Genomic DNA, 13,213 nt, shown 5'->3' on the forward strand with positions numbered 1-13,213 from the left:
GGGCCAGGTCTGGCCGAACCGAGCCAACCATGGAGAAGAAATGGTGGAATAAGCTCATTGGGAAGGAGAAAAATGGAATTGATACAGGTAAGCACTGGCCAAACGTGAGCCTGACAATGTAAGGAAGGAAGGAATAAATGAGAGCCACGTCTAGCCAAACTGAGCCTATCATAGCGGAGAAACAGTAGAATAAGGCTCAGAGGGTAGGAGAAAAAAGGAAATTACATAGGTAAGTAGTGGCCAAACATGAGCCTGATAATGTAAGAAAGGAAGAATGGAATAAATGGGAGCCATGTCTGGCCAAACTGAAACTATCATAGAGGAGAAAGAGTGGAATAATGGAGAGCTCAGTGGGAAGGAAAAACAAGGAACAGGACACAATTAAGTAGTGGGCAAACATGACCCTGATAATGTAAGAAAGGAATAAATAGGGGCCAGGTCTGGCCGAACCAAGCCAACCATGGATAAGAAATGGTTGAATAAGCTCATTGGGAATGAGAAAAAAGGAATTGACACAGGTAATTAGTGGCCAAACATGAGCCTGATAATGTAAGAAAAGAAGGAATAAATGTGAGGAGGAGGTAGAAGCTGAAGGAAGGATGCAGGGGAGGGCACCAGGACACAAGTTGTGTCTTTTTGTCTTGTGTGCTCCCTGAAGTATTTGGTGGGCGATTGTGAGATGCAGGAAGTTGGACTAGATGGGCCTTTGGCCTGAGCCAGCAGGGCTCTTCTTATGTTCTTATAAAGAAAGGGTGTTGAGGGGAAACTGAGGCAGAGGTCAGAACAATAAAAAATCTGTTTGCAATCAGTCTGAGATAGGAGAGTGAAACGGGGAGGAAAAGAAAGCGAGAACATTTTCAGATGCAGAGAAACTTTAACACATCTTCAAATCAACATTTTCAACTCTTTTCAAATAGAAAAGGCGGAAAGGAGACATTTGTATAAGCAAATACAGTGCAAGAACTTACAGCACTGTGAAAGCTACAATCATTAGTCCCATTTTCAAAATTTCCTCCATCTTCCTGTAGTAATATTGTGGAATCAGAGGGGTGCTGCTGTTTTCATGGAGTCCTTGCTGCAGTCGTGGGGAGGTGTTTGGGTCCATTTGGACTTTTCTTGGACAGAGGCAAGCACTGTCAAGTCTGCACGCCCTCCTAATTCTTGCCTCACGTGTCCCAACTCTCCCTTGCCTGCAATACAACATTCTGATAGGGTAGCCACCATTGCTCTAGCTGGACGACATCAAGGATGGCAGTCGGAGCGGTCCCCGGCTTCCACCCAAACCCCTTTCTTGGAGACAAGCAAGAGAAAATGTAGAGCACGTCTACATGACCCAGGTCCATATGGTTGCAATGACTCATCTGGTCTAACTGAAGAAAGACATGAAGGGATTATAGAAGATAATTCATTCCCATGTGAACAGAATCGGTTTGACACGTATTTGAGCAAAGACTCTCAACATCATATTCCTCCGGAATCTTTATTCCTGCAAGGAGAACAGTTGTGATGTCACCCAATCTTGTTCCTTCTCATGTTGGCTTTTCACCGTTATCAAGTTTTGCTGGATAAAATGGACAATTGTACTCCTGATAAAAATTGAAATTCTTTTATTGAATTTTAATTAAGTAGTGATTTTTTTCATTGTTGTTCTTAGATGGTTCCTACCTTTGCATCCCAGAACACAAAACAACTTCTCTAGTACAATATGTTAATAGATCACTCAAAAGAGAAGAGGTTCTCACCCAGTATATTATGGTCCATTGAAAATCTCACCACCCAGGCACATGACAAGTTGTCATGAGAATTAGCTTACACTAGTGACAGGGAGCTGTGTGGACTTGCTCTGCTTGGAAGATGTAATTGACTCTTTCTACCTTTTCCCCTGGGGCTATTAATCCCAAAAAGCTTTCTGCCTGGAAAGTTGATTATTTAAGATTATTAAAGAAAGTATTCTCGAAGCATGGAGTACACACCACTCCATGTCTCCCCACAATGCTTCAGAATTGTCACCCTCCTCTCCTTGCTCTCCACTCCGACCTCAAGAAAAATTGGCATTCAGCAATTGCTGACTCCGCTACTTAAAGCCCCTTTTGCATTGGATAGGGGACATGGGAAGGCAAGGCAGCTTGTCCCTTACCAAAACTGTTGCCAGGAGAGCTCAGCATTCCTGCCTATTCTCATTAAGAGCAAACAAGTAGAACTTGAGAATCAAATAGCTATCAGAGACAGTGTGATGTATGGGAGGATAGCTGCCCAAACCTTCGCCTCCCCTCACACTGAAAGAACAAGGGGGCCCTGGAAAGACTTGCAAACTGATAGCAGAGAATCTCCATGTCAAATGAGGCTCAAATATGACCTTCCAGCACCTGGGGTAGCAGACCAAACGCCACCCCCAGCTTGTACAGTATATTGTGGTACCCCATTTCCCCCCTTCTGTTATTCAGTGGCATACCAACAGATGCCACCACCTCCTCTTCCCTGCACTTGCTTGCTTCAGTTGGAATGGAGTAGAAGTGGAGAAAGAAGAGTGGCGGACTAGGGTGGCATTTCTCAAACTTGTTGGTCTCCAGAGCCCTTGTTGGCTGATTTTTTGGCAGAGGGTGGGGCAAAACTAACCTCCCTTTTGCGTTCACCATGGCATTGTACTCCATCCAGTGGCTGCTTTTTATTATAGCGAAGGGGGTGGGGAGATAGGATTATCAAATCTAATTGAAACACTTAGAGCAGATATGGGTAGCATTTAACACCCACTTCATCCCTGCAATTCCCTGGGAGGTCTAGCCCGAAGCAGGGCCCAGGTCACTTATTCAGCACTTCTCCAGGTACAAAGCTGTAATCATTTTGCCTGGTTCCAAGTTAGTGGCTCCTTTTTGTTGTCCTAGTTTTACTTAAAAAAGCCATCAAAATATTCTTTTCATTCTGAACAAATCCTGAAACACCTCGCAACATACCTTACTCCCAAGTAAGTTTACGCAGTATCCAGAACTTGAAATCTGGATTTGCACCCCCAAAATTCCTACCAACAAGGAGCTAGTCCTTCTTGAACACAAGACATGACTGCCATGTTATGAGCACAAGATGCGTGTTTGGCTCTCAGAGCTTTGGTACCTTCAGGGTAGCTGCAAGGCTTTGGCAGCCAAGAGAAGTGCAAGGACAACCCAGGGAATGGGGTGGGGTGGGGCTTAAAGTGGTGTGCTCACAGAGCCCTTGAAGGAAGTGGTTCCCAAACTTTTTTGCCTGGTGGCTTCCTTGACCTACTGGGCTATTGGCTGCAGTGCCCCATTACAGCCACAAGCCTATACACTGTATAAGGCAGCAGGTTTTTCGAGAAGATTCTGCGGCTCCCCTGGATGGTTTCCATGGCTTTTTGGGGAACTGCGGCCATGTAGGGATTTTGCAGAGCCACAGGGCTCTGTGGAGCAGTTTGAGAAACACTGGGCTAGAGGATCCCCTCTTTAAATTGAAAATGAAGAGGGCAATGGAGCAGGGCAGTAGTGAGCTAAAGCATCCCTGACGCTCTAATCTCACTCACCACTCTTCTCTACCCCTCCCGTACTTCCCTGTTTTCAAACCCTGAGAGAAGTATTTCATCAGCATTGTGAATGGGCTGCCCCTTGTGTGAGGATGCCTGGAAGTTCCAGTCACAGCTCAAATAGTGATCCAATAGTGGTGTGCTACAGGACCATGGAAGGAGGAGCACTGGAATCGCACCTGGTCAGAGGGGCTACTAAACGTAGCTGTTTTCAAAGACAGCCCCATTTTCCCTGCTGCAGCAACTACAACCACTGTCTTCTCAGAACAGAAGAGTATTCACTCACTCAGCCTTTGAGTATTCACCCACTCAGCATGGCACTTCAGAGGGGAGTGTTTTGCTACTTAGTGGTGTCATAAGCTAGGCCACTGTTTGGAAAGGTATGAAAATGGCACCTGGCCTGCCATCCAGTGGCCAGAGAGGAAAAGTGTCTGGTGTGGGCCACTGAAGGATAGTTAAGAAAAAATGGTACTTTGATGTTTCAGTGGATGTTTGCTTTTCCTGGCCAAAAGAAATGCAGATACAACATAGGGACACTACAGTTCAAAACAGTATGCAATCTTTTTTTCTTTAGACCTGGGATTAAAATTTACAACAGTAACTATAACTGCTCATGATGGCAAGGATGGATAAAAAACAATGCTTTTAAAAATAAAAATCATTTTTTCACTTAAATCAGTTTAATTTTCATTGTTAAAATGCTGTTTAAAATAGCCATGTGGTGTTTTTAACTTAAATATCTTATGGAATAAGGATTACAAATTCTAATTTTATATTATAAGATTATATTCATAATTTTTAAAAATGTTTTATAAATAGGTTCCAACAGTTCTTGGATTGAGACCTCAATTTTATGGGGTTCCATAAGCTTCTGTATCAGAAAATTCTGCAGTCCTCAAACTGCATTTGCACGTTTATTAATAGCAACATCCAGAGATGAAAAAATTACACACCTGATCAGCCCTGACTGAAGTTATTTCTGGAGCTCTCACCACCACCGCCGCCGCCGCCACATTGCAATGCTGGAAATTCTTAGAAACCCTATTAAAAACTTCCAAGATTTGTTTTCAATAGTCTCCTTGCATGATGCTGGTTCCTTTAGAGAAGAACCCTATCCATTGTTCCTTTGCAATTTTGCATAGATAAAGTCAAGCCACCCCACACTTTGCCAAAAGTATGTATCAAGGTCAATGAACCTTGATCACTAAAGGTGGAGTCAATCTGGTCAAGCAGAAACAGCCTGGAGATATTACTGCATGAGAGGAAGGACAGGCAACAGCAATAAGAGTGAAAGGATATAAGCAGAGTATCTTACCAGCCTTGTGATCTTTTGAGAGTAGTCTCCACTGTTTGCAGGGTTGCCATACCATTCCCCCCACTAGCAAAAAGTAAATAATTAAAAAAACGTGTAGTCATAAACTCACAATGTCTGTGGGTTTTTGTTTTTTGTCAAAGACAATCAATGCAAGGTCATAATACAACTGGCGTTTTGCAACCAGGGGAGGCTAAGCAATGCCCCAGAATCACAGAAAGCCTCTCCTTGGTTCCAAACATTTCCCTTGTAACTTCTTTTTTTGAAAGCACACTTGGAGTCATTGTGGTAGCCATAAAACATTTATTGTACAACTCTACAATGCTGGCAGCATACTGCTTAGATGATCCCAACCTGAAAAAGAAAGCAGAGGAATTGTTAACCATTTGATCTGCCATCCTAAAAGATTCAAATCCACAAACTACAGAATTATCTCTATGGAAAGGGCTTTCCATATTCCAGCAGAAAAGCCAGTATACACCTATAGGGTTGTCTAAATCAGTGGTTCTCACACATTTTGCACCAGGACCCACTTTTTAGATGAGAATCTGACAGGACTCACCGGAAGTGATGTCATCACCAGAACTGACATCATCAAACCGGAAAATTGTTAACAATCCTAGGCTGCAATCCTAACCACACTTATCCAGGAGTAAACTCAATGGACTATCATTGTTAAAAGAATATACATAATAGCCTGTTTGAAGTACAGATCTGTAACATTTCCCCAAATGCAATCACATACCATGATAGCATCAAGTCTAATATATTCAAAATAAAATATTGAAATTTCCCACCTGAAATTGGCTCGCAACCCGCCCAGTGCGTCCAGACCCACAGTTTGAGAAACACTGGTCTAAATGCAAAGGTCATCCAAATATTAAGTACCCTTATGGAAAGCCATACTTGCCTGGCACCACAAAAATACTTTGAAATGTGCCTGGGTCTTCCATGGTTTATTTACTTAATATATTTCAATACTTCCTTTCTGCCCAACAACGGCATCCACAGCAGCTGACAGTAAGATACTATTTTCTTTTCAAAAAATTATGGTAACTGATAAAACTCTGAGAACAGAGGGTGGAAAATGTCCCCAGGTCTCTTCTGCTGTTAGTGCTCTGCCTCCATATTTATGTTGTTTGATCATGTTTTAGTGTCTGCTGTTCATTTTGCTTGCATGGATTTGTTCGGAAGAGCCACAAGACACATTTTAGCCCTTACAGAGCAGGAAAGCTCCAGCTAAGGGAAAATAACACAAAAGTCACTCTTCTTACCTTGTTGGCTACATCTAGTGCTTCATAGTCTGGAGCAAGGCGAACGTAGGCCTTTTTCTCACCATCAGGTCTAGAATGGTACAGGAGAAATTAGCTCCTAGGAACACCACAACCACACCATTCCCACCTCCAGGCCTGAGAGCCAAGGGAATAGCCTCACAAAATTTTGAAACTGACAAATTAGGGGGAGAAAGTTTTACTTTCACCATACTGCTGATGATTTCTAATTGAAATTAATGCCTTTTCTTTCAAAAGCTGTCCTCCCACCATCCTGACATCTTAGAAATTTCAGATCCTTGCCTGCCTCTGGAGGAATCTCTGTGCATCAGTGGTTCCTTTGAAAGCATCAGTTATTTCAGTTCAAAAATGTTTCCATCATTTGCACATATAAACCTCACCCACGGCATCCTTGACCATCACCCTTCCAATCCTGCTTCGCCCTCCCTTGCCACAACCATACATACCGAATCAGAGTGTTGACTTTTGCCACGTCAATGTCATACAGCTTCTTGACGGCCTGCTTGATCTGGTGTTTGTTGGCTTTCACATCCACAATGAAGACCAGAGTGTTGTTGTCCTCAATCTTCTTCATAGCAGATTCTGTGGTCAGTGGGAACTTAATGATGGCATAATGATCCAGCCTGGGGAGCACAGCAGAAAAAAGAGCTTTGGCCACCCACAACTGTAAGGGCACCGGGGTCTCCTCTTATACACACTTCAGCTTATAGATCCAGGTGCATCAGTCATTTTTAGGTTGTAATCAGAAACAATCAGACTTTGGTCGCTTGAGTATCATCACCTGCACCTTTGTTCCTGACAAGAGTAGATGTCCAACTATTGTCTATTTAGAACGGAAATGAAAGCAGTGGGAGTGAAGTGATGTTTTCTAAATATTTAATTCCCACCTGCATTAACCCTCTTTTAATAGGGGTGTAATATCCCCCCCCCCCTCCAATCCCAAAACAAACTCAAGGCAGTTTACAAAATTAAAAGACAAAAACATGATCAAAACAAGCAACGTAAGCAATGAAACTACCATAAAAACCACAACACAGCAGAAACATAAACGGACATTTTAAAAACTATTGCATACAACACACAATACCCCATTAGAACTATCCACACATGGAACGCACTGCAACAAAATGATGCACCATCACAATCACAAATCTATCAGCAGCTGAAAGGCAAGAAGTACCTCTCAGCAGGCATAATTAGCCTCATAAGTTTCAGGGTTCCTGATAATGAGGGTGGTCACTAGGAAAAAAAATCTTTAAAGCACCTTCCCATGAAATCTGTCTATTAGCCAGAACAGCAGGAATTAGTCCTCCATATTGAAAAGCAGCACATCTGTGACTACTAGATACTGGGACAAAAAAGCAAGTCATGTCTATCACTTTCTTTCCCTACATGCGTGGTTCCCAAGTGCTGCTTTCTGGTGACTTCAGGGATCTAGAACGACAACTTAGATGGACTACATTCACCCTGGCTCAACACGGCAGCTCTTACGCAAACATACTTATTCCTCCTTGGCGCACTCTTCCGGGGATACTTGGGCTGCCTTTGTAGCCGCAGGGTTTTAGGTCTCCGGAAGGTGGGGGATGTCCGGACTTTCTTCTTCTTGTGACTGTGGACACCTTTCAAGACTGCCTTTTTAGCCTTAAGTGCTTTAGATTTTGCCTCAGTCTTAGCTGGGACAGCTGCAAAGAGAAGCCAGAATTGAGAAAGCATTCAAGGCAAGCATGTTTTGTGTGTGGATGGTCCCAGGTTCAGTCCCCAGAATTTGCAGGCAGGGCTGGGACAAAACCTCATCTGAAACCCCAATGAACTGCTACCATCACTGCCAATCAGACAGACCAATGGTCTAATTCGGCATTCCTCAATATTTGTCCCCCACTGTACCACTCTGCACAGTCCAACTATTGGAAGCACCATCAGAAGTAACTGGCAATGATGTCATTTCCAGATTGGGAGGTCAGACCTAACATGACAAACACCAGTAAGAGGGCAGAGGGGAGGATGATCTTTTTGAGCATGAGAAAAGCTGGAAGTCTGCCCACCAAGACTCCTACTGCTGCTTGTCGCATTGCATTGTTGGTCTCGCTGCCAGGCAGTGGGGGTCTGGGGGTCTTGTGAGTACCACCAGACACCACCTCAAGCAACCCTGATCTGATTTATTATAAGGCAGCTTCATATGTTCATGCAGCCTGAATGGGACGTCAGCACATGGCCTCAAAGCCTGTGCCCCCAATCCTGCACCTGTGTTCCTTACTCTCCTTGGCCCCATGTGTTAAAGCAAGAACAACCTAGACTTTTAGACCAGGGCTATGATCCATGCATTACAAAAAAAGATTTGTAGTTTTTGCATCAATAGCATCTAGGCCAGTTTCTCAACCAATGGTACTGGAGGCAGTGTGGGATCCCCAGAGTCCATCACCCGGCAGCCTTGAGCCATTCGTTGCAACAATAGAGCCCCCCTTGAAGTCAAAGCCACCCAATTACTGAGGCATCGCCTTCTTACCTAACAGGATGCTGGCAAATTTTTGGTACCTGGTGTCTTTCCCAATCAATACCTCAACCCAGACCCCCAGCAATAACATTTTTTATCTGTAGAGGCCACATCTAGCTGGGGAGGTGGGGGGGGGCTGTTGGGTAATTTTGCAGCAACACAACCCTCTCAAACCCCTGTCCTGCTTCTTTACAAAATCCCACTACAATAGTGGTTCCCAACTATCTCCATTTGCATACCCCTTAGCAGCCTATTTCCATAAACTGTACCCCTCATATTAGCAAATTGTAATGAACATAGTTGCTGTTACTTCACAATTATATGTTTCCAACTACTGATTCATATCCGATCATACAGGAACTGATGACCAAAAACTAGCAGTTGGTGGGGCTTTTGAAACCAGCGAGCTGCCTTCTTCCTGCCTTGTCAGCCCCACAAGGGCTTGTGACGCCCTTGTGGGGCTGACAAGGCACTTGTGACGCCACTGATGACACCACTGTTCCAATGCCCATTGAGGGTGATGAGAGGGGGAGAAGCCACATGACCATTGATGGAGTGAGCCTGGCTGCCTTTCTCTCTCTCAGATGCAGCCAGGTAAGAATGGCTGCTTATGAAGGCAGCTTTGGAGGTGTGGTTCCAGCCACACCTCACAGTGCCACTTCTTCCTCAAGAGGAGTCAAATTGTCATCACTTTTGAATGACAGGAGGACTAAGGCTCCCAAAGCTTATGAGTGAACTTACCCAACATGGGGTAAGAGGAGGGGTCTTCATTAGGAAGCAGGAGGTAGGAAAAAAGGGACAGTTCTCTCAATGGAGAGAAGGAAGTGGTGGGGGTCCCCAGTGATCTATATGGTGACCGGTGGCATCACTATGGGGATGAAGAACTGCACTGGGTGACACATGGCACCAAAGGAGGGGAGCTGGAAATTTCCTGCTTGGGTCAGCTAGGAGGCCAGCTCTACCAGGCAGGTAAACCTGGGCTCCATCTTGGGAAATCTGGTAGACTGGGACTCCACAGCCTCCTTTGCTGCAGCTGACAGTGGGGGGAGAGCCTTGGCCCTGGGCATGGCTGCCATGGCTGTGGGTGGGGGTGAGCCCCTGCCTAGACAGGTAGACCTAGCCCAGCAGACAAAAAGGCAGACAAGGTCTATATTTAGGACCTCTAGAAAAGTTCAGGTCTATATTTACTTTAAGCACCTGTTCTCACATCAAAGATCAATCTTTACAAAAAACAACACATTTTTTTTTCCATTTGCCTTTGTACAATTTGAGACAGGGAAAGAAGAGTGAATAAAAACACAAGCAAATGGTGCTGCAGTCTGCAAGAAAGGACACCAGCAGATCATTTGCAGGAAGCATAGAGCATCTGATGTTAAGTTGGGAGACTGCAAGCTAGTTGAGAGGCCAGAACATTGGGCCAGAATGACTTGGGATATTTGGCGGTGTGGACACTTGGCCTGTGTGTCTCAACTGTGTGTCACTTGGAAGACTGGGCACTGCCAGCAGAGATGGGTTAAGGCACTGGTTCTCAAACTGGGGCGTCACAATGCCCCTGCTTGACAACCCTGGCCTCTGCCTCTTTAAGGGGCAGGGGAAGGGGGAAGGCAGCGACGCAATCCCCAGGATCGTGCCGCTGTGGGGGCAGGGGGGCTATTTCAAAAACACACCTTCTGCCAGAGTCCAGAGGGTACAGGGAGCCCTGCGGAGCACTCTGCAGGGCTCCCCGCAGCTTGTAAACAGTGAAAGTAGCAGTCGTGACCTTGCCCCTGCAAAGACTTATCTTATTCCTGCGAACCCCTGGGTTAAAGCTTCCTCTCAAGGTTTTCCACTGGTCTTTGAGTAGGCCTTTGACCCACACGTCTCTCAGCAGTGAAAGTGTTGCTTGGTGCCAGTGAAAGTGGTGCCAATGGACTTGGCTGTTCTCTGCTCATGGTCACACTCCAAGATCTTGTAGCATTTGACCAAAACAGTCTGTTGGTGAATAAGGAGACAAATAGCTCTTGGCTCTTGCCTTTTACCAGAAAGCCAGGATGTTTTCAAAATATTAAAAAAAGGTGTATTATAAGATTGAAAGAACAGGCAAAGGACGACACTGGCAAAATCAGTACCTGAGTTTACAGGCAAAGTAAAAGAAAAGAAAGCCAATTTCAACTCAGTGGTCCCTGCACTGAGATCCACTTAGGAGAAACCAGTTCATCTCCTGCACTGGTGAGGCTGTTTGGCTCACGTAGTTGAATCTCCTCTTTCCAGCCTGCTCACACAAAGTCCCTGTCAAACTTCCCTTATTATGAGGGACTTGGGGACTGGGTTTCACGGTCCCTTTTCCTGTTGGGCAATGGGAAGGTGCTAGCAGGGCTTCCTAACTGGAACATGAGGGTGGCAGGGAAATCAAGAGGTCAGAAGGCAGTTGAACAAATGAGCTGAGATCTTATCCAAGGCCTCCCCCACTGGTTGGCCAGGGCCTGGGACCAGAACTTAGCACATGTCTCTCTGGGTAGCTGTGAGTATATTTATTTCTCTGCCAAAATATATTTCTTAGGGCTGCTGGGAGGATATCATGGAACTGAAATGGAACTTGTCACGTCTTCGGTCATCGGTGAGGAGCTGCATCTGATGGACAAGAGCATTCTGAGGCAGTTGGGAGTCAGTTGGAGAAGTGGAGGCAGCTGCAACCAGGTGAGAGAGGACAGCAGTCTCTAGAAATAGGGACTTCTCATTTGCTTATATGATCTTGCGATTTCCTGTGAGTGAAGGTTCTGTTGGTTGGAATTCAGAGAGGTTATTGTGAGCAACACTTAGGATTATTCAGGATGGTGAAATGGTTAAGAGCTGACTAAATCGATCCGTTCTATACAAAACAAAGTTGAGTTTGTGATGATTTTAATACAACAAGGAAACTGCAGGGATTGTTACACAGCGTGTACTACAGAACAGGTAACCAAAAGCTAACAAGGCGGTTAATTAGATATAGGAAGAGAAGCAATCAAAAAGTTCTAACCAACTGACAAGGTTACAGAAGCTGTTCCCAAACTCTTGTGGGAGGTTGGGAACTGCTGGAAGTCTTTGTGGGGAGGGGGGAAAGCAATGACAGGATCCCAAGGGTCGCGAAGGAGGGGCTTTTTTTTCTTTTACTTACCTACACCACTGCTGGCCTCTGGGGATCTTGTCAGTTAAAGGGGCTTAAAGGGGCAGAGACAGGGGTTCCCTTGCTGGTGGGTTGTGACCTACCAGTTTGGGAACCATTGGGTTACAGGCAACAAATTGTACCCTTTGTTACTATACCCTGGTGTATCTCTACTCACATACTGACACTTCTCCCACAGAAATCTCAAGCTGACTGCAAACAGCTCTGGTGAACCTCTCCAACTGGCGAATGGTCAACGAAATGGCAGTGTGAGTAAATACAGTGACTCACACTGGGGCAAGAAATTTAAACTCTACATGTGCAGTAATGGGATCCAAACTGGTGATGACTATGGAAGAAAAATAATTTTGCAGATCAGAGCTCAGTACAGCAGCAGGGAGGCTCATAGAGGAGGACGTGAGCCTCCATGACCCTCCAGCAGGCTTCCCAACCCCCCAGGTACGTTGAAATGACCCTGGGTCCTCACAGTGCCGCAATTGCTGCGGTGCCGTTGGGGCACCCATTCCTGGGCTACTCCCCTTAAGGGGGAATGGCCCACTTCCAGTCCCCCTGGTGGGCTGCAACCTACCGGTTTGGGAACCACTGCCCTAAGCAAATTATGGTGCAGTCACATTTGGAATACTGAGTACTGTTCTGGTCACTGCATCTCACAAAGGATCATTGTAGACTTGGAGAAGATGCAGTAAAGGGCAAATACAGTCATCAAGAGGTTGGAGCACCCTGCCCCTGAGGAAACTAAGGTGTTTAGGATCTTTAGAAACAAAGAGAACCTGCATGTAGGGGGAACATGACTGAGGTCTTTAAATTATGCTTATTGTCAAGGAAGAAGGGGGGACTCCCAGGGGACTGTAGGCTGACCAGGGAAGCAGTGCCTAGTAGTTAGCATACTTATGCCCTTCCTGTTCCCTTCTTTCCCTTTTTGAACATCCTGCTGAATGGGGCAAGGTCTTGGTGGAATATATCTGCTAGGAGAATATTGAACCGGGGGGGGGGGTCTTATTACATTCACTCTCACTTGCAGTGCCTGCAGAGTGCAGGAACGTGACAATCCACTGCACTTCCCATATGTAGGGACCAGGCAGACCAAGGGTTAAAATTTAACCAGTTTTATTAAATAAGAAGACTAAACAAAATAAGAAAAGAACAAGGCAACTACATAAAATGTGTAATACAGAAGGTGAATGGAAAGCTGCTGTTATGGCTAATGGCCAGCAGATGGAGCTCTGGTTACTAATCCACTTGCCTCATTCCAGAATGTTTTGTAAACCAGTGGAAAAAACTGAACTGAAATGAATCAGAGCCTGATGGATCTCTGCTAGACTTTGTCCCTGTCCCAACTACCTGAAAGATGGAGTCGCCATCCACTATCTCTTGCTGCCCCGTGAATGGGGCTGCTCTCTGAGGCCCACGGAGTAGGCTCTCAGGCAGCTGGAATGAAGCC

The 13,213-nt window shown here is 45.3% G+C and overlaps 1 protein-coding gene and 2 non-coding genes across 3 annotated transcripts; all 3 read right to left on the reverse strand.

Moving 5' to 3' along the window:
- Positions 1-5,183: 5,183 nt before the first annotated feature.
- LOC136659316 (large ribosomal subunit protein uL23-like) lies at positions 5,184-9,375 on the reverse strand. The gene is made up of 5 exons (XM_066636451.1): positions 9,369-9,375; positions 7,638-7,818; positions 6,583-6,759; positions 6,119-6,188; positions 5,184-5,198 (listed from the first exon to the last, which is right to left on the reverse strand). The coding sequence occupies exons 1-5, from the start codon at positions 9,373-9,375 to the stop codon at positions 5,184-5,186; spliced, it is 450 nt and encodes a 149-aa protein (XP_066492548.1).
- LOC136659597 (small nucleolar RNA SNORD42) lies at positions 6,439-6,503 on the reverse strand. Its single transcript, XR_010794864.1, has one exon. It is a non-coding gene; the product is annotated as a small nucleolar RNA SNORD42 (small nucleolar RNA).
- On the reverse strand, positions 6,852-6,924 carry LOC136659602 (small nucleolar RNA Z17). Its single transcript, XR_010794868.1, has one exon. It is a non-coding gene; the product is annotated as a small nucleolar RNA Z17 (small nucleolar RNA).
- Positions 9,376-13,213: the final 3,838 nt, after the last annotated feature.

The sequence above is a fragment of the Tiliqua scincoides genome, chromosome 8 (assembly GCF_035046505.1).
Source record: "Tiliqua scincoides isolate rTilSci1 chromosome 8, rTilSci1.hap2, whole genome shotgun sequence".
Classification (NCBI taxonomy): domain Eukaryota; kingdom Metazoa; phylum Chordata; class Lepidosauria; order Squamata; family Scincidae; genus Tiliqua; species Tiliqua scincoides.

What these genes read in the sequence shown, in the direction of transcription:
- LOC136659316 (XM_066636451.1), bottom strand. An exon ending in AGTGCGCCAAGGAGGAATAA is followed by an intron (nt 6,760 to 7,637) that starts GTATGTTTGCGT and finishes TGTGCTCCCCAG; the next exon opens with GCTGGATCATTATGCCATCA. An exon ending in AAAGTCAACACTCTGATTCG is followed by an intron (nt 6,189 to 6,582) that starts GTATGTATGGTT and finishes GTACCATTCTAG; the next exon opens with ACCTGATGGTGAGAAAAAGG.